Source organism: Macaca fascicularis, chromosome 10 (genome assembly GCF_037993035.2).
Source record: "Macaca fascicularis isolate 582-1 chromosome 10, T2T-MFA8v1.1".
NCBI classification, from domain to species: Eukaryota; Metazoa; Chordata; class Mammalia; order Primates; family Cercopithecidae; genus Macaca; species Macaca fascicularis.
Window position 1 is genome coordinate 19,401,997 of NC_088384.1, and position 21,952 is coordinate 19,423,948.

Consider the following 21,952-nt stretch of genomic DNA (forward strand, 5'->3'; position numbering starts at 1 on the left):
GGCGTTGGCCGTGAATGGTGCAGTTGAGAGAGGAGAACTGGAGCAGTGGGTTGCTGGCAGGAGACGATGTGTGACAATAGTCCAAGCAGGCTCTCATGAACCAGGTATGTTGATATGCTTCTCATGCATACTAACATAAAAATTAAAGTATACCAGCTGAGTTGGAAGACGTAAGGAAAAATACCAGCTAGAACGGTCAAAACAGTTTTGGGGCCATTTCCGTGCATTTGAACTGTCAACCTAAAATAAGCGACAGAGAGACCAACTCTCCAAAATGAGGAGTTTCTTTGGGGAATAGTGAGGGATTGCAAACCAGGATACATGTCCTATGGCAGACCATAGGACTTCCAAGGGGGTTGGGGCAAAGGGGAGGCTTTTAAAGACAGAGAGGGAGAGCCCACGTAAGCTGTTCTGAAACAAAGATGATTGTTTCACCTGCTTCTTGCAGGCGCTGGTGTTTGTTCATTGGTGGTACTGGCTGTTGCTAGGAGACAGTCTTCATAATAATGTCTTCCAACAGTTCCTGTTACCGGCATAGGTGTATGAGGGCCCTACCTGCGTGACCTCCCAGCCCCATTTTGTTAGGGTTTGGCATAAGTATCTCTATTTTGGTACAGACCACTTCCACAGAGCATGTGTTTCCGAATAAGGGAGCGATAAGGGCATGAGTATTCTGTGTTCAGGATTCATCTTATTTTCTCATGACACTCTCATAAAGGGAATATCTTGTTGCAGGTGCTGGTGACTAACTAGACTGACAGCTTAGTTAGTCTAGACTTGAAAAATAAGCTGGGTTTGGGATTTTTTGTTGTTCAACACTACAGCAAAACACAAAACACGGTAACTATATCTGGTACTGAATTAATGAAACAATAATACGTTCCAGCACTAGAGCAAAAGTGGTTTCGCTAGATATTTTAGAGCAGGTGCACTGTGCTGAATGGCTGTAAATTGAGGGATTGTTAAGAGAAACTTTCATGGTATTAAAGTGCTGCCTTTTCCCCTGCTTAATATTCAAAAACTCACACAAAGATGAAACTTCACTGTAATTCATAGAAACTTCGAATCAGGGCAAAGCAAGGGAAGTAGGAGAACCAGTGCTGAGGAGATTATGATGTCAGGACAAGCTTGTGGCTCACCTAGGAGCTTTTGATGTATTCTACTGGGTCATTTCCAGGGTTCTGGGTGGAGGAGAACCCAGTGGTGAAGGCAAATACATGGGGACACATGGATAAAATGCCCTGGTTCTTTTCTTTCTCTCACCAGGGGGGTTGGCCTCAGTGATTTACACAGACACCCTCCAGACCATCATCATGCTGATTGGCTCTTTTATTCTCATGGGGTTTGGTAAGTGATGACCTTGCGTGCAGTGCCCAGGGGCCGGAAGTGACGGGGCTTGTTTCTGTTCAGTCTGTCTGCTCCTTATTGGGATGCCTTCCAGTTTCATCTCGTCACACTTTCCCGTCATTTATATAATCCCCATCACTGAAATATCTGCCTGACTTCTTTCTTGCTTTATTATCTCAGCATAAGGAAATGGATGGTGGGGAAAAGAACATTACTTTCTTTTAAAAATTATTGCTGGCCGGGCACGGTGGCTCAAGCCTGTAATCCCAGCACTTTGGGAGGCCGAGACGGGCGGATCACGAGGTCAGGAGATCGAGACCATCCTGGCTAACACGGTGAAACCCCATCTGTACTAAAAAATACGAAAAACTAGCCGAGCGAGGTGGCGGGCACCTGTAGTCCCAGCTACTCGGGAGGCTGAGGCAGGAGAATGGCATAAACCCAGGAGGCAGAGCCTGCAGTGAGCTGAGATCCAGCCACTGCACTCCAGCCTGGGTGACAGAGCGAGACTCCGTCTCAAAAAAAAAAAAAAAAAATTATTGCTTAGGTAAGTTATCTCATTTAACCTTAATTTCTTTGTATGAAGGACAGACAAAATCAGTAGCAGTGGGTTGATAATTTTACAGAAGTATTTGTACATTAGATTCAAAGCCTAGAAACCTTTCATTTACATAGAATTTTTATGAAATGAAGGATTAAATAGTAGGAAAAAATTTGAGAACTGAATATTAGTTCAACTGAATCATACACAGACATAGAATACACAACCTATGTTTGTGTACTCAAACAATGTATTGTAGTGGATTTTCATCCAAAACATCCGTAACCTCATTATGACTATTTTGGATGGAAATCTATTGCATTGTGACAATACACAAATACAGGTTGGAGTTTTCTTAATAATGCTCACTTATTAGTATCATTCAGTTCATTGCCATCAAGCAATATTGACCTAATTTACAGCTTGCCAATATTTGTTTTCTCTTATTATGGTATTTATCTTTGCATAGGAAAACTAGCCATACTGGACGGCATGGATACAGGACAGTTCTATCACTGCAGAATGTTTCTGTTGCACAGTGCCACTCCAGAGGCTAGTCGTTAGCACCAATTCTTTGTGTACTTTCTATTCAGTTATCCAGAACTTCTGTGCTGTTCTTGTTCATGGTGCCTTGGTTTCTGGCCTCAGTGATGCACTCCCTGGCATTAGGTCTCTAAACCTCAATTCTGCCATCTTTAGGATGAAGAGGGGGACTCTCATCTCTTAGAGTCTCCTATGTATTTTTGTTACAATCCATATTTATCTAATCAAAGCAACTTCCTCGTATTGTCTGTATCCTCCACTCGGCTAAGTTCCTGCCTTGCACATTTATTTTGTACATGATCCTAGCACTGTGTTTGGCACATAGTAGTCCTTCAGCTAAATAATGAAGTAGATTAATGTTAACTCAACCCTATAATTGTATAATACTCTGATGAATTTTTCATCATTTAAAGCTATACTAAGCTACCCCAGATGCCTGGGCTCAGCTTTTTAAGAGCAACCACAATTCTCTTCTGCACCTGACTGGCCTTTCCAGACCCGAACAGGCTGAGTCTCATCATTTTCCCTTGTCACATCTAACCTGCCACCCCCAATTTCTGCTTCTTATCTTTCCAATTTTTTTTATTGTAACAGGCAAAATATAGTGTTGCACCAGAAAACCAGATTGCAAGTAAGATCAAAAGAGCCAAGCTCTGGGTCAAGAAGAGAGGCCTTTGCCTCCTGATCTTTTCAGAGGAGCTGGGGCTTTCTGATGGATAATTTCATGGGGCTCACTTTGTTAGTTCACCTTCCAGTTTGCTTATGCTCTAAATGGTTCTGAGATATCAGTGCCGGCCTGTTGGATAACAGCTTCGTTTTTACCTTAAAAGAGACACTAACTCAAAATTTCAAAGAGCAATATAGGAAGACAAGTCAGAGTTATTTGCTTTCTGTACTTCGTGAAAGTCAATCTGGTAGCATAGCCAGTGCCAGTGGAGGTACCAGAAAGACATGGACCTGGGAGAGGGTGACTGAGGATTGGACTGGGCTGATGGGAGGTGATTGTGTACCTCCACCAAAAAGTAGTCATCATAAACATTGGATGTCTTAGATTTCAGTAAGACATCTCGTTTTACTCTGATGCCTTTTTAGCATTTAACGAAGTTGGAGGTTACGAGAGCTTTACCGAGAAGTACATGAATGCCATCCCGTCCGTAGTCGAGGGGGACAACTTGACAATCAGTGCCAGCTGCTACACACCTCGGGAGGACTCCTTCCACATCTTCCGAGATCCTGTGACTGGGGACATTCCATGGCCCGGAATTATATTTGGAATGCCCATTACAGCTTTGTGGTACTGGTGCACAAATCAGGTGAAGTGTGTGTGTGTGTGTCTGTGTGTGTGTCTGTGTGTGTACATGTGTTTGTTGTTCTTGTCTCATAGAAAAACATTTAGTTTCCGTTTTGCACACACATCATTTAAAGAGTCAAATACTTCTTCATTTTTGTTTTTTGTGTTTTTTTAGATGGAGTCTCACTCTGTCACACAGGCTGGAGTGCAGTGGCATGATCTCAACTCACTGCAACCTCCACCTCCCGGGTTCAGGTGATTCTCCTGCCTCAGCCTCCCGAGTAGCTGGGATTACAGATGCACACCACCATGCCCGGCTAACTTTTGTATTTTCAGTAGAGACGGGGTTTCACCATGTTGGCCAGGCTGGTCTCAAACACCTGACCTCAGGTGATCTGCCCACCTCGGCGTCTCAAAGTGCTGGGATTACAGGGATGAGCCACCACATCCAGCTTAAAGAGTCAAACACTTCTACAAAACTTGTTATTTAAAAACAGCTGCACGGTACCCTGCTTTCTACTCTATTTCTTGTCCTTCAGAGGCAAATGCTTTCAGCTCTTTTAAGTAAGTGTTTTGGCATTTATTTCTGTTCCCTAAATCCTTGTGCTCAGTGTGCAGTCTGTGAGCCATCAACATGGACATCACCTTGGAGCTCACTAGGAATAAATGCTCTCAGACCCTATAACCCTATCTAGACCCTTTGAATTGGAATCTGCTCATTAACTTGATCCCCAAGTGATTCAGATAAATGCTTGTGTTGCTCCCTGTTAGTTTTAGGATTTTATTGTTGGCTTCCCTATGATGAAGGATGAGAGTTTAGCTGTCTTTCAACTTTCCCTTCCCAGCCCCATGCAAGCACACCTGTTCCCCCATCCTCCCAATAGCTGTCAATCACAATTTTGGAGAGATCAGCATTCGGTGCCACCATTTTTGTGACTACCCGAATGTAATTCACAGCTGAACCATGTGATTATACTGCCTGACTTTTCCTTAGCTTTTTTTGTTGTTGTTGTTCCTGGAATTAATAATTTTAAGTCTTGTTTTCTTTCTTTTTTAAAAAACATTATTTTTTGAATAGAGACAGGGTCTCACTATGTCTCAAACTCCTGGACTCCAGCAATCCTTCTGTCTCAGCCTCCCAAAGTGCTGCACTTACAGGTGTGAGCCACCGCACCTGGCCAATTCTTAATTTTTCATTTTGAATTTTCTTGCTAATTATTACTCATTGAATGAAAGGTTCTCCTAGAGTCTTTTGCCCTCTCACAGTCTGGCAGCACTCCCTCTGGTGCCCAACTAACTTATCCAATGACCCCTTCACTGTCATCTTTGGGAATTCATTTTTGCCCTACTCAGGTTATTTCTCCTTTTTCCAGTACTGCCAGTTGTCTTCTTTCTTCGTTTATTCTGTCTTTCGGGGCAAATCCAAGCCTTCAGTATCTTCCTGAGCTAGGCCTCAGGAAGTGAGAATGAGTGGGGAATGTGTGATATTTGTCTTTCTGTGCCTGGCTTATTTCACTTAGCGTAATGACCTCCAGTTCCATCCGTGTTGCTGCAAATGACAGGGCTTCATTGTTGTGTGCGGCTGAATGGTTTTGCATTGTGTATTATGCACATTTTCCTAATCCATTCATCCGCTGATGGACACTCAGGCTAATTCCACATGCTGGCTATTGTGAATAGTGCTGCAGTGAACATAGGAGTGCAGATAGCTCTTTGGTATACTGGTCCACATCATTTCTTATTGCAACATTAAACTCTGGAAAGAGACACTCACTGCCTTGGAAATCATCCCCTGGTTGTTTCATGAGTGTGTCACATTCTCCCGGCAGGTCATCGTGCAGCGCTGCCTGAGTGGCAAGGACATGTCTCACGTGAAGGCTGCTTGCATCATGTGTGCTTACCTGAAGCTGCTGCCCATGTTCCTCATGGTGATGCCGGGGATGATCAGCCGCATCCTGTACACAGGTAAGCCCTGAATCTGTATGTTCTCTCTTTTCTTTATGCTTGTATTCTGAGAAGTGTTCTTAAAATGTCATAAAGCCTTGAGAAAATCCATTCTGGATGGAAGTAAAAGCAGAATTCCAGGTGGAGGGCACAGCCTGCACAGCGGTCAAAGGCAGGAAAATGTGGCATATTGGATGCTCTGTTCCTTTATCCTTGTCATACCATCTGCCTGTCTCATAGACATTTGAGTCTGTGAGTTCTGTCTTCATGAGTTGCTTAGATTTAAGGAAGTCCAGAGAATATGGCAAAACGACACTGCAGGATGAGGTAGGATTGGGTTAATTTGAGTCAAGTGAGCTGTACCGTCTGAGTTTGGTGACATCTCTGACTGAGAAGGTCTTGGTCCCTCTGAGAAAACTGGAGAACTGAATCAGTTTTCACTGCTTTGGAATCAGGCTGTTTGAGGATATGTACATTTCTGAGTCAGCTGAGAGTAACTGCTAGTGTTGAATTCAACTTCCTTTATTATGAAAAGTGAAGAGAATATAACCAAATCTTTCTTGACTTATCGAGGAATCATTTTTATCAGGGTAATCCATCAGATAACACTAAATCCACATCATGTTTTCTCAACTGGGCATCAGTTGATTTCACTGAAATATTGTTAAGTGAACATCAAGGGACCAGCATCCTTCTTATTGCAGCTTTGTAATATTCTTTATAAGGGTAAAGAATATTCATGCCTATAATCTCACCTACTTGGGAGGCTGAGGCAGGCGAATCGCTTGAGGCCCAGGACTTTGAGACCAGCCTGAGCAATACAGCAAGATCCCATCTCTAAATAATAAGATAAAGTAGCCAGGCATGATGGTGTGTTCCTATAGTCTCAGCTGCTTGGGAGGCTGAGGCGGGAGGATTGCTTGAGCCCAGGAGTTCAAGGCTACAGTGAACTATGATTGCACCATTGCACTACAGCTTGGGTGACAAAGTGAGATCCCATCTCTTCAAAAAAAAAAAAAAGCGTAGGTATCTAACTAGTGGGGAATGGCCAAAGAAATTACTGTGCACCTCCTTTATGGAAAAATGAAAACAGGAGACTGAAGACTATCTCAAAACTTGGGAAAATGCTGAGGTTAGGATGCTAAGTGTGAAAAGAAACTTGAAAAATAATGTCTCAACAACTACCATAGTTTTACAAAAAAGACATTTCTGTATAGAAAAGGATTAGGAAGTAGTGAAAAGAAGCTAATGTGCTGAGGTGTTATTTTTCTGGGTGATTCTTTATCAAGCCTCCCTGTCTGTTGTCATAATGTCGTTTAAGCAAAAACAAAAAACCAACAAGGTATTGTGCAACTGCCACAGAGGTGAGGCATCATGACACATGGGACAGTCACCCAACTGACCATCACAAGTGTCACCTCTTCTTAGATGCAGGTGAAAGATACTAGGCTAAATGTGACTGCACTCAGGACCTAACTTCCCGTTGCTATTTTTGTCAATCTCTTGAGTTCTGTGTTCCTGGAAGAATGACTTTTTTGCTGTTTTCCCAGAGGATGGGGTCCACTCCCTCTCTTTGCTCAAATGCTCTTGCTAGGCCACGTCCCAAGAGAGCCCCTGTCCCATTGGTCAGTGTAAGGGGGCTACAGGGATGAGATACTTAGGGTTGTGTTTTGGGAATAGAGGGGCCAGATCTGTGGTATGGAGTTCAAAGTTGAATCTTCAGTTTCCAGGCAAATATCTTTCCTTCCTTATGATCTTACAACTTTTCTCTTTGTTTAATGGTTGTTGGTTTTGCCTATTTTGGCCTCATTGGACTCACTTCTGAATTCTTCCTCAGATAAGGTAGCATGTGTGGTACCTTCTGAATGCGTGAAACACTGTGGCGTTGATGTTGGCTGCACTAACTATGCATACCCAACGATGGTGCTGGAACTGATGCCCCAAGGTAGGAAAATGTCCCTGCTGGGACAGCCCCAGAGCCCTGTTTACAGATGGGTCTCGTGGAAGGGTTATGGTGCAATTCTTGTACCTTCCATTAATTCAATCCAACTCATCAGACATTTCTTGAGCACCTTCCACAGGCTACCAGCTCTGTGCTAGGCCTGAACATTTCAGAGATGAACCGGGTACAACTACTGTTAGAAGAATTCTTACTCCTTCAGATTCAAGACTGTTTTCTGAGGCAGCCAAGAACAAATTAAATGATCCATTTGTCAATAAAAGAGTTGCATAGTCATAAACTTGTAAACACGAGACCTAGAGGTAAACTATTTTTTCTGCTTTTTGGGGGCTAGTGATAACCAAATAAACCAAATAGAATAAACTATTTATCCTTCTTTTTGGAGGGCATTTTTGGGGCTAGTGATAACCAAATAATAGATCTCAATCTATTTAATCTGCAAGTATTTATTGAGTGCCTACTGAGTGCCAGGCACTGCTTTGGTGCTAACAAAACATCAGTGAAATAGGCACAAAGTCCCCTACCTCTTGGAACTCAAAATCTAGTAGTGTGAGATAGAAAATAAACCACATAGGAAATACATAAATTATTAGGATGCCAGAAGGTGATCATTGCTGTGGTGAACAGAAATGGAGCAGGGTACAGAGCTCAGGACTTGACCAGGTGATCCCGTACCCCATCAAGAGTTGGCTACACTTCTTCCACCTTCCTCCACCCTGACACACAGGAGGGAGGAAGGGACCAGGGCCCACAATCATGACACCACATACTCCCCATCCACACACACTCTGTCCTAGGAGGCTTAGGGCCATTACTAATGGGCAGAGGGAACTGGAGGATGAAGTTCCCATCATGGCTCAAAACTCTTGGCTTTGCCCCTCCAAAGACTTGTTTAGCAGAACCGCCTACTGGACTTCTTCCTCTCCAGTTCTCTTAAGTCTTCAGGAAGCCAACAGCCCCTACCCAAAGAAAGATGGTGTGATGTTGTTTCCTCTCTTCTAAAACTAGGTTCCAGTAGATGATCTCTAAGTTCGTGTTTAGGACTAAAATTCTTTTTGCTTTAATCTGTCCCCTCAAGCATTTATTTTTTGAGTTACAAACAATTCAATTACACTCTTTAAGTTATTTTAAAATGTACAATTAACTTATTACTGATTATGGTTACCCTGCTTTGCTATCAAACAGTAGGTCTTATTCATTCTTTCTCTCTTTTTTGTACCCATTAACCATCCCCGCCACCACCCCTAGTCCCCCACTACCCTTCCCAGCCTCTGGTAACCATCCTTCTGCTCTCTATATCCATGAGTTCAATTGTTTTTGATTTTTAGACGATACAAGTAAGTGAGAACATGTGATGTTTTGTCTTTCTGTGCCTGACTTATTTATACTGGATTATTCTCAGGTGACCAGGAAAATATGCAGGAAACTCCACATGCTGATGTGTATTGATAAAGACATCAGTTAACCAATGTCCCGGATGGTGCTTTTACCTTTCAACGCTCTCTAGTTTAGCAAGGCGCTGTCCAGCCACTAACCAGTGCTTGTACCCTCTCCCGGCTCCAGGACTGCGAGGCTTGATGCTTTCGGTCATGCTGGCCTCTCTCATAAGCTCCCTGACCTCCATCTTCAACAGCGCCAGCACCCTTTTCGCTATTGACCTCTACACCAAGGTGCGAAAGCAAGCGTCGGAGAAAGAGATCCTGATAGCTGGACGGTGAGTTCCCACCTAGAATCCTCTGGAGAAGTGCAGATGTAGAAGTGAACTAGAGTTCCCTTGCCTTTGACTTTGGTGAAAGTAATCCTAGCATCTGGATGCGGGGATGAGACATTGGAGTACATCGAATTCAAGTGATCACTTTCCAGATACAAAAATTTGAACCATACCTTTAAATGAAATAATCACTTTTTCGGTCTTTCAAATGCTTCTGAATGGCTCTTATTTCTTCCCCTCCTCACATCACCCCCCTATCCACATCTTCATAAAACTCCACTAGTATTTTAATGGGGTGTAAAATTCCCACCTACTCTGATAGGTGAATGCATTGTCTCTAGCAGTTTCTGTGTATATCACATGGAGGTAACAGATTACGTCTTCTACACATGAACACAGAGGACTTTATCAGTCATATTCATGAATGATTGGGCTGTGTTACAAAGGAGCAGGGAAGAGACTAATTCCAAGAGGATGCTTGGAGAGTTAAGTCAACCCAGGGGACCCTGAGCAGCCTGGGGGCCTTGAAGATAGTGGGAGTGAGATGGAAGGAAATGAGGAAAAAATGGATACCAGAATGTCCTTCTTCCCCTTCACAATTTTCGAGAAGACCCTATATTATCATGGCTTTTTTTTTTTTTGACAGAGTTTCACTCTTTTTGCCTAGGCTGGAGTGCAATGGCACACTCCCAACTCACTGCAACTGCTGCCTCCCAGGTTCAAGCGATTCTCCTGCCTCAGCCTCCTGAGTAACTGGGATTACAGGTGCCCACCACCATGCCCAGCTAATTTGTTGTATTTTAGTAGAGATAGGGATTCACAGTGTTGGCCAGGCTGGTCCCAAATACTGACCTTGGGTGATCCATTCTCCTCGGCCTCCCAAAGTGCTGGGATTACAGGTGTGAGCCACTGCCCCTGGCCTGTCATAGCATTTTGTAAAATGTTTTAAAAATCAAAGTACAGCACATATAAAGAAAACAGTTAAAACATGGATGCACAGCTCAGAGATGCGTCACAAAATGAGGACCATGTAACCATCGATCAAGTCAAGACATGGAAATTGCCAGCACCCAGAAGTTCGTCTTGGTCTACATCATTCCAAAGCTAACCACTGTGACTTGTGACGCTATAGCTTAGTCTTTTCCAACTTCATGCTATTATAAGTAGAATAATTGCATTTGTATCCCTTGAAATACGATGTTTTTTTTTTAAGACAGAGTCTTGCTCTGTCACCAAGCTGGAGTGCAGTGGCACGATCTTGGCTCACTGCAACTCTGCCTCCCAAGTTCAAGCGATTCTCCTGCCTCGGCCTCCTGAGTAGCTGGGACTACAGGCACCCACCACCATGCCAGGCTAATTTTTGTACTTTTAGTAGAGACGGAGTTTCACCATGTTGGCCAGATGGTCTTGATCTCTTGACCTCGTGATCCGCCCACCTCGGCCTCCCAAAGTCCTGGGATTACAGGCGTGAGCCACTGCCACCTGCTGAAATATGGCTTATTTTGCTCATGTTATGTTTGCAACATTCAACCGTGTTGCTATGTGTAGTTGTAGTATAATCATTTTCTTTCTCTGTGATGTTCCGCTGTAGTCAGATACCAGAATTTGTCTAGTCTTTTCAAAGAAATTGGTATCAAGAGAAACTGACCAACTATTTAAAAGACTGTCCTTTGTTGTTGACAGTAACAATAACTTTAGCAAATTAAACACTTGGGGAAAAACCCAAAGGTCTCACTTGGCCCAGAGCTTGACTCTGGACAAATGCTGTAGGAGAGGGAGTACAGGAAGGCAGGAGCATACCTGTAGTAGAGAAAGTACTGGTTGGTGTTCAGGAGGCCCAAGATGCAGTCGTCCCACTAATAGGTATATGATCTTGGACACACATCCTCCTTAAGTCTCAATGATAAAACAATGACTTGTTCTTTTCCCCTCTCTCTCTGTGTTATCAAATGCCTACTATCTCACAAAACACAAATAAGAAAAAAAACACATATGCTTTTAAAATTCCTGCCTCATGGAATGTATGCCTTTGTCAGGAAGATAGATAATAAAGGTGTGCTACCTCAGGTGACCAGAGGCGCTAGAAAGACAAAGCAGGAAGAAAGGATGGAAGCAACCTCATCCAGGTGCTCAGAGAGTCCTCTCTTAGGGGGTGGTGTCTGAGCAGAGCCTGCAGGAAGTGTGGGAGTGAACCCCATGGTGCTCTCGGGGAAGGAACAATGAGGGCTGCTTTCCTCCTACAGTCACGTATGTGGTATGTTTGAGAACAACCAGGAGTGAGTTTCGTCCATGAGAAGCCAGTGGGAGAGTGAAGAGCAAGGTCAGAAAGGTGCCTGGAGGCGAGGTCATGCAGGGCCATTGAAGTCATAACAAGACAGGATTTTATTCTACATGTGATAGGAAACTGTAACTGAATGAGTTGGGAAAGCATGTGATTTGCCTTCCAATGGTGATAAAAAATAAATACCAACAGTAAGTGTAATTTATTGAATCCTTACTGTGGTTTAGGCATTATGCTAAGACTTCCCATAGTTTATCACATTTAGTTGTTGCAAGGATGCAGTGATTTTGTAACATTTAAATGAGACATTTGTCTCCTTTAAATGTTTAAATGCCCAAATACTTGTTCCTTCCTCCACCCCACAACTGCTTCTCTATTTCATGTGAGCAAAGAGAGATGAATGGCCTTTTATGCACATTCTAGTAAATTATGTTGGTTCATTTACTCACACAACAAGCACAGACAACGCTGGAGTTTGGAAAGGTGAAGAAGTCATGCTCCCTGGACAACAGGAGCCTTTAACACGCTTTTTATCTGCTGAAGTACTCAAGTAGTAAAATGCACAAGTTAGCATTTCTTGCCGATTTACTCAACATTCTGAGATGGAGGCTGTTTCCATTCTAACCTATGCAAATCAACTTTGTTCCCTGCAAGCTAGGAAAAGAACAAAAAAATGGAAGTCTGCTTTCTTTATTGTACAAATAATTGCTGGTTAATAGAAATAGTGTGGTACTTATTTCCAATTGATATACTACATATAGTGTGTTGGAGTTATTAATCGCTGATATTTTAACTTTTTATGAATAGATATTTAATCTCATAGATGAAGCTATTATGATTGATTATAGACAGGCAATTGTTTTATGGCATTTTACTAAAAGATCACCATTAAGCACAGCATGGGTTTATGTATGGTCAAGGAGCTTGATTTTGTTTGGAAAATCAATGAATGGCAACAAGAATGAACTCTAGAACTAAAGCACAGTGGAAGTACCTATAGTGCTTTTGTTTAATGTTTAAATTATGTTGTTTTCTTCTCAGGATATTTGTTCTTCTATTAACTGTTGTGAGCATTGTGTGGGTCCCATTGGTACAAGTGTCTCAAAATGGACAGCTAATCCATTACACAGAATCAATTTCTAGCTACCTTGGACCTCCAATTGCAGCTGTCTATGTGCTTGCCATCTTCTGTAAAAGAGTCAATGAACAGGTAAATGAAAACTGGAAAAAATTTCCCTGCTGAAGTGAGAAAAAATTGTTTATTTCACTGGGGTATCAAAATACATTCTTTCTACCCTATTTACGCAAGTCATGGCCCATCTTAATTTTAGTTGAGGTCAGCCACAATTCCTGATCCTTACTAAAGTATAAAAATATAGCGCACATTCATAGTACAGTCTTTATGTGTTTATTACAAAGTATTACATACATACACGGTGCAGAGTTGAGGAACATGTTTGGGAGGCAGACTGCCAGGGCCCAATCATGGCTATACCACCTAATCATATTGTGATCCTAAGCAAATTACTTGAGTCTCTTTAAAATGAAGATAATGATAGCACCTATCCTATGGGATTGTTGTGAGGATTAAGTGAGATAAAATATGTGAAATTCTTAGAAGAAAACCTACCACACTAGTAAGAATTCAAAATGTGTTCATTGCTATTTTGATATATGTAAGTAATTGATTATTGGGCATCATGTACCCTTAATCTTTACATGTTTCCTTAGTACTAGCCTTACTATTATGATTTTCAGATGAGGAACAGGCGCAGAGGGGTTAGTATCTATGTGCTTTCCACGTGTTACTTAGTATTAGTAAGTGGGATCTTGGTATTCAGGCTTAGATCTTCTTCCATCCAAAGCTCATACCATTAGTCTCCATGCAATACTGTTTTTCTAAAGCATAACATCTTGAGCAGAGGAACAGACACATGTTTCCATCCCCATCAACTCCTCACAGAAATAAATTATCAAGAGCTTCACAGAACTGTCAAAACTACCTAATACCAGCTCTGGAAATTGTGTAACATAATTGATACTTCTGCTTATTTTATCAAATAAATCACAAGTGTTTTGATCTAACTGTGAAACAAAAGTCAAGGAAAACTTCAGCTTGGGTCAGTGTAGACAGTAGTGTCCTAGTATTGGAGAATCAACAACGGTGCAGTGGTATATACAGTTCAGGACCATGGAAAGCAGCATCCAACTAACAAGCACGGGTATTTGCAATTTTCTCTACTTCGGTAACCTTGTGCCCAAGGTTAGCCATTTGTGGGTCCTTAACTGAGAAAGCAGGCAGGATTATAATTATGACTTACTTGAATAAGCTTCTCATATTTTCTAAACATTCTGATTTTCTTCTTGCTTCTTTTGCAGGGAGCATTCTGGGGTCTAATGGTCGGACTTGCGATGGGCCTCATTCGTATGATAACAGAGTTTGTTTATGGAACACCGAGTTGCTTGGCTCCCAGTAACTGTCCCAAGATTATCTGTGGAGTGCACTATCTCTACTTTTCCATCATTCTCTTTTTTGGGTCCATGCTGGTCGTCCTGGGAATTTCCCTCTTAACAAAACCCATTCCTGATGTACATGTGAGTGATGAGTAATGGATATATGCTAATTTTAAAATAAGAGTTATTTACGTTTTAGTGTATGAGTTCCAGGAAATGTATTTACTGTACCTCTAGAGCTAGAAGAACCCTAAGATTTTCATTCAGTCATTGAAATAAAGAAAAGTTTGCACTTAATTTATGCAAATCGCAGTGAATTAAAAAGTAAGGGATTAGAAAATGGACATTATATCTTGTAAATTTCACAGTGTAGTTGGTAAGTCAATCTACAGCATTGTCATAGGACACCAGGAAGAGAATAATTGGTGTTTCCAAAGACACTGGGAAAGATTTCACAGCAGGGCTGTCATCTGGGCTGTGCCTGTTTGGGCCAACAGGATTTCATATACCGCACGAACACTGACTGGCACAGAAATGAGGGGAAAGTACAAGGTACCGGGGGCAGGAAAAGAAAGAATAGAATAATGAGATGCATTTTTGCCTTTCAATTTAGCAAAAATGTTTAATATGAATAATATTTAATGTTAGTGGTTAATATTAGCATTGTGGGAAAATTCTCACAGTCCAAAACTGTTGGAAAGTACATAGATTTTATAATTGATAGTAGAGCAATTGGGTAGTATTTATGGATAAATACTTACGAATACTTATGAATCAGCAATCCCAGTTTTAGGAATTTATTGTGTATAAATATTTGTTCAAGTAGGAAAAATGTGTATAAGGATTTTCTCTGCAAAAGTTTTCAAATAGGAAGTAGCTGGGAGAAAATCCAGATTTCATCATAAAAGGAATGAGCACACAAACACAGTGCATTGAACGTTATACAGCTGTTTAGAAACACAGGGGAGCTCTATTATTTGCTTTGAAAAAAATGTTCATAATATGATTAAGTGGAAAAATATGTGCAGAATAATATAATGTATAATAGCACTTTCTGAAATAAAACACATGTAGGCATATAGATGTTTGTCTAAGTATACAAAAAAAAATCTTAGAGCACATCCACCTAAGATTTTCAACAAGAGGCATTTCAGGGAGTGGGGAGACACTATAGGGGCCTGGCAAATATTAATTAATTGTTTTTAAAATATAAATACTGCTTATATACTAATATTGTTTGAATTGTTTGAATTTATGACTAAATATGTGTAGCTTTTATATATTTTGAATGTATCACTCATAATTTTTGAAGCAATGCTTCTTTATGTATTTTCCTGAGAAGTGGCCAGTAGATTATGTGTGGATGGAAAACCTGAAATAAGCACAGTTCAAAATGTTTTACCAAGGACATGTCACTGAAATTCCTAACTAAATATTTATGCTGAATATTGAGTTAGATGAAAGAACACTAGAAAACACAGTTTTTCAATAAATATATATGTTAAATTCTTACTTGCTGATAGAAATAACCAATTTTTTTTTTTAGGAAAAATTTTTTTAGGAAAAAATTTTTAGGAAAAAAATACTGTCTGAAGGACCAAGTGAGATCATTTTTCTGATTTATGTTTCTGTTTCATTAATATGCTGCAAGGTTTAACTTTCAAAATAGACTTGATAAATATCATGGTTATTTCAGAGAAAGTCATGAAAACTGTTGTGAATCTAGCCTAACAGTGCAAAAATGAGATGTCCCAGGATGATAGTCTTTCAGCAAAACTAATAATTACGCTATGCAAGTTAAAAAGAAGTTGAAGGACTCCCAAGAAGAGAGTTTTTAACAAAGAAAGTGGATCTAGTACAAGAAATCCTGTGAATAAGAGCTTATGAAGATATGATTAGGAATCTTATTGAGAAGGTGAAGGCATATGTCAAGAACAAATAAAACCAATTACAAATTCTAGTAAATTTGTACAAGAAAGTCATGAGCCAAATTAAAATGAGGCATAACTTAGAATATGATCGATTATAAAGGTTTAAAACCCATTGATAGGCCGGGCACAGTGGCTCATGCCTGTCATCCCAGCACTTTGGGAGGCCAAGGTGGTTGGATCATCTGAGGTCAGGAGTTGGAGACCAGCCTGGTCAAAAACATAGTGAAACCCCATCTCTACTAAAAATACAAAGATAAGCCAGGCATGCTGGCAGTCCACCTTTAGTAATCCCAGCTACTTGGGAGGCTGGGGCAGGAGAATTGCTTGAGCCCAGGAGGCGGAGGTTGCAGTGAGCCAAGATTGCACCATTGCACTCCAGTTGGGCAACAAGATAGAAACTCCATCTTATTAAAAAGAAACAAACAGAAAAAAGCCATTGATACTTAGAGCAATTTCCTTAGAATGACCCAGGGCTGATATTTACTTCTTGTGTCCAATCGGTACATACAGCATCAATTCTATTTATTTTCAAATGCTTAAATCAACATACAGACTAACTATGGAAATCTTAATATATTTACAGAAAATAATAAAAAATTATATAAAGCATAATAGTTTAAAATGATGGTATAGCTGACAGCAGTTTGGAGGTGGGTTAGGAAAAGGGGTGTGTAAGCGTACTAATTGCAACTGGAATTCAAGAATAGCACATAGATACCAGCCAAATGTGATGAATCCAGAAATGAATTTAAGAAGATAGTTTGAAAGTTATAAAAGCAAAGACTAGATAAACTGAATGAAATAATGATGAAATAATGATGTGGCTAATAACTGTTGGATGTTAAGGACAATGAGTGAAACTGGCGTATAGTGTAGGTTAGCTAAATCTTCAACTTTGCTGAAATTACAAATTCAGAAGTAGGTATTTTTAAGTATATCATTTGAGGTTCTGAATAGCAACCAGAAGAATTAAAAACAGAAAAAAATTTTTTAAATGATTAGTGTGTTTTGGTGAGTGACTGTGGTAGGAGGCCTTTTCTTTGCAATCTATATTCTCCTGTGTGGTTTGACTTTTTAAAAAACCAGACAATAAACAAAGGTACCGTTGTATTATGTTATTGCAAACATTTGCCTATTACTAATGTATTTTCGTATGGTCCCTGTTCAGCTGTACCGCCTGTGCTGGGTTCTTCGGAACAGTACAGAGGAGCGAATCGATATAGATGCAGAAGAGAAAAGTCAGGAAGAAACAGATGATGGTGTTGAAGAAGGTAATATTTGATTTACATTTGGTTTTCATGTAGGAACTCTGTGCACAGGCTTTTTTAATGGTTTTCTTTTAATGTCATTAAATCCAGCTTCTGAAAAGGCTGTTAGATTTATGATACACTGAAACTTTAAATTTTTACCTTTCCAAAAATCAAGGCAATATTATTAAATCCGTCTATTCATCTGCCTGTCCATTGGTTTGTCCACCCATCATCCATCCGTAGTTACTGAGATCTCAGACAATCAGTTACAGACTCGCCTGTTCCTAGTTACATAGTGAGTGTTCAATCTTGATTGACTGCAAATAAGCATCTAGCCCCACCTTCTCTCCAACTTTATTTCTCAGTATTTTCTCTAACATACCCTCTATTCCAGGCAGACAGCTTTTCTGACTTTTCCCCACAAGTGCCAAGCTCCCTAAAATATTTCTACCTCCTGTCTAAGAGAAAAAATGCTTATTCTTTAAAACTAAGTTCTAATCTCACTTCCTTCATGAAAATTTCTCCATCAAGTCATCCCTGTGGCTCTTTGTTTACCTAATATTTTTTAAACCTCAGATAAGGTTTAGCACTTCACAATATGTTGTCTTAAACTGGACAATAATTGCTTTGTCTGTTTTGGTTTGGTTTCTTCAAAGTGAAGGAAGAGTCAATGCTTTCTGTTCCTTTTGATTTTTTATATCAGTGTTCCTGAGTATGACTGGCCTATCATTTTCTGGTTTTGTACTAAGTTTTTGGTTTTTGTATTAAGATTATAGAGTTATCATAGAATGAATCAGAAATTAGCCCATTTTTCCATTTTATTAAAATATTTCAATAAGATTGAAATAATGTTGCCATTGAATTTTGGTATTTTGCCAATAATACCATAAGGGCTCTGTGTGTGTGTGTGTGTGTGTGTTGCACATCTTAATTACTGATCAAATTTATATAATGGCTATGGAACGATTTAGAGTTTCCATTTCATCATTAATCACTTTTGGAAAATTATGTATTTCTAGGATTGTGTCCATTTAGTGCACATTTTAAATATATTGGCATAAAGTTATTCATAGTGTCTACTTATCCATCTATGTTGCCTCTATAGTTGTGTTACCCTTTCAATCTCTAGTATATTTTGTGATTTATCTTTTTTCTTAATCTTACTAAAGATTTGTCTAGTTTACTTTTCTCAAAGAACTAACGTCTGGCTTTGTCATTTCTATTATTTTCCTTCTTTTCTATTTCATCCTTCCTGTTTTTATTTGTATTCCCTTCCATTTACATTATTTGGGTTTATTCTCTCTCTTTTTTTTTTTTTTTTTTTTTTTTTTTACTAAGTTGGATATTAACTCATTCATTTCCTGTGGAAATTTGATTTTTCTTTTGATTTTTCTTTGATTGTTCTTTTCTATATAAATAACTAAGGCCATATAAATTTTCCTCAAAGCAATACTGTTTTAAATCTCACAGCTTTTAATTTGTATAATTTTCATTATCATTTATTTTTTAAGTATAATCTTACTTTATGATTTTTATAAACATTCGAGTTTAGAAGTATTAAATTTTCTAGTGCTGCAACAGATAGCCATATATATGAGTCTTTTTGTATTTTTGCCAGTATAAGTTGGGGATAGATTTTGTGGAGTTTAGTTGTTGGGTCAAAGGGTTCATGCCTATATGATTTTGCAATATGCTACTAATTCCCTTACTAATTTCCACGCAAACTCACCAGCATAGTATGTTGTGAAACCTCGGAATTTTTCCCACTGATAGATGAGAAAGTGGTATAGGTTTAGTTTAAATTTCTCTTTTTTGAGTGAGCTTGAGAACCATGTGTCTTTTTTCTTTCAACTGTTTATTCATCTCTCTAATATGCTGACATGAGCTGTTGATAGCCTTTTCTTACCGACTTTTAGAAACCCATTATATATTAAAGATATTAAACCCTTTGTAATAGAATATGCAAATGTTTCCCCCATTTTGTCATTTGTTTTTACTTTGTTTATTGAACTTTATGCCATGCAAAAGTTGCCTGTTTTTATATGATTAAACTTATCTACATTTTCTCAGGGATTCCTCTTAACAGTCCCAGGTGATTGTGATCATTTTTTACCGTCATAGGTACTACACTGACAAGGATTTCTAGTTCTTTTGTGATCTAGATCTTCTGCAACCATTTGCTTATCTTTGTTCCAGATTATCCTGAGCAATCACGTGGATGCCTCAAGAAAGCTTATGACTTGTTCTGCGGTTTGCAGAAGGGACCCAAGCTAACCAAGGAGGAAGAGGAAGCCTTGAGAAAGAAGCTCACAGACACATCTGAGAGGCCCTTGTGGAGGACAATAGTGAACATCAACGCCATCCTCCTCCTGGCTGTGGTGGTCTTTATTTATGGCTACTATGCCTGAACTGTATCTGAGCCATTAGAATAATGAATAATTCTTAATAATGAACCAAAGGATAATTTGAGTGATTTTCATTTTATAGTATGTTGGGTGGCAAAAAAAAATCAGCAGTTGGTAATTTTATCCAATGAGATGACTACAGACTTGATATTTTGCTTTTGTTGTTCCTTCGTGTCACTAAGAGTTGATATAAAACTGTGAAGTGACCTCTACGTGTGTAAACAAGACACACAGGTCTAAATTTTATTTTTCCGGCTTTATTGAGGTACAGTAAACAAATGAAAATAGTTTATATTTAGGATGTACGATGTGATGATTTGATATATGTATACCTTCTGAAACAATAACCACAATCAAGTTAACACATCTATCACCTCACATGTTTACCTTTTCTGTGTGTGTGGTAAGAACAACTGAGAGACTCTTAGTAAATTTCAAGCACACAATACAGTATTATTAGCTATAGTCACCATGCTGTCCTTTGCACCCTCAGAATATATTCATCTTATGAGTGAAGGTTTGTACTCTTTGACTAATACCTCCCCAGTTACCTACCTCTTCACCCCAGGCAACCATCATCTACTCTCTGCTTCGATGAGTTCAACTTTTCACTGCAGCACTATTCACAATAGCTAAGATACAGAAACAATTTAAGTGTGCTGTGATGGATGAATGATGAGAATGTTATATATATACATAATAGAATACTATTCAGCCATAAAAACGAAGGAAATCCTGCCACTTGTAACAATGTGGATGAACCTGCAGAACATTATGCTAAGTGAAATAAGCCAGACACAGAAAGACAAATGCTATAGGATCTCACTTATATGTGAAGCCTGAAAATGAAAATGACCAAGTGATATGGTTTGGCTGTGTCCTCATCCAACTCTCATCATGGACTGTAGTTCCCATAATCTCCACGCGTTGTGGGAAGGATCTGGTGGAAGGTAATTGAATTGTGAGGGCAGTTATCCCCATGCTGCTGCTGCTGTGATAGTGAGTTCTCATGAGATCTGATGGTTTTAGAAGGGGCTTCCCCCCGCTTCACTTTGCACTTCTTTCTTTTGCCGCCTTGTGAAGAAGGATGTGTTGTTCCACCATGATTGTAAGTTTCCTGAGGCCTCCTCAGCCATGCTGAACTGTGGGTTCACTAAACCTCTTTCCTGTATAAATTACCCAGTCTTGGGTATGTCTTTATTAGCAGTGTGAGAATAGACTAATACACCAGGCAAATTGCCCTACCTCATACTTGCCTTCTGAAGTTTCCAGAGATTTCCATTTGAAAAGAATGCCTCTTCCAACTCTGCCTCACCTAGTAACCTCCTCATCTACACAACAGTGACTTCTCCTGTGGAGCGACCTTCACTCAGTTACTTCAAGGATTTAAAAAATAAAAATATTTTCTAATAGTTGATGGGGGTGAACTAGAAATATCCATTGTAAATATCTTTTAAATATACTGGAAATTATTGCTTACATCTTAAAGTCATTTGTCACTAAATACTAAAACATCAAACCATTGATTTTTAACTGCTACATTAAAATATAATTCATATAGTATAAAATGTATCTATTTAGAGCATATAATTCAGTGTATTTTAATATATTCACAGAGTTTTCCAATAATTATCAAAATCTAATTTTAGATATTAACATCCTATTGGCATCCTTGAATATACGTATTTCTCTGTCTTTATTTCTGTTTTAACACAGTGAATGACAATTATCTCTATGTAGAATTGTAGAGAGGTTTAAAACACCTTTTTGTAAGCAAGTCAACAAACTAAAATATGTTTTAATAAATTACGTAAGAAGCATGGAAGAGGGCCGGGCGCAGTGGCTCACACCTGTAATCCCAGCACTTTGGGAGGATGAGGTGGGCAGATGACAAGGTCAGGAGTTCAAGACAAGCCTGGCCAACATAGTGAAACCCTGTCTCTACTAAAAATACAAAAAAATTAGCTGGACGTGGTGGCACGCGCCTGTAGTCCCAGCTACTCGGGAGACTGAGGCAGGAGAATAGTTTCAATCCAGGAGGCGGAGGTTGCAGTGAGCCGAGACTGTGCCACTGCACTCCAGCCTGGGTGACAGAGTGAGACTCCGTCCCAAAAAAAAAAAAAAAAAAAAAAAATCATGGAAGAGAGAGCACTTTCAGCACATGCTGGAGACTGTCTCTTCCTGGGTAAAAATAATAAAAATTAAAGAAACACATCTATCATACTGTTATAAAAATCCAAACAATGCCCTTGGGTCTGTAGAATTAAATATAATACTCTTCACTGACAACCCAA

At 39.6% G+C, this 21,952-nt stretch overlaps 1 protein-coding gene across 1 annotated transcript in view; it reads left to right on the forward strand.

The window, feature by feature from the left end:
- The window catches only part of SLC5A4 (solute carrier family 5 member 4), a 37,099-nt gene extending 15,964 nt beyond the window's left edge, over nt 1–21,135 (forward strand). The window contains exons 7-15 of the mRNA XM_005567497.5: nt 1,267–1,347; nt 3,524–3,744; nt 5,552–5,687; nt 7,504–7,611; nt 9,190–9,340; nt 12,660–12,828; nt 13,998–14,213; nt 17,172–17,274; nt 19,450–21,135. Of these exons, the coding sequence (XP_005567554.4) occupies nt 1,267–1,347; nt 3,524–3,744; nt 5,552–5,687; nt 7,504–7,611; nt 9,190–9,340; nt 12,660–12,828; nt 13,998–14,213; nt 17,172–17,274; nt 19,450–19,661 (1,397 nt within the window). The 3' untranslated portion in view covers nt 19,662–21,135. The remainder of the gene's footprint in view (nt 1–1,266; nt 1,348–3,523; nt 3,745–5,551; nt 5,688–7,503; nt 7,612–9,189; nt 9,341–12,659; nt 12,829–13,997; nt 14,214–17,171; nt 17,275–19,449) is intronic.
- Nucleotides 21,136–21,952: the final 817 nt, after the last annotated feature.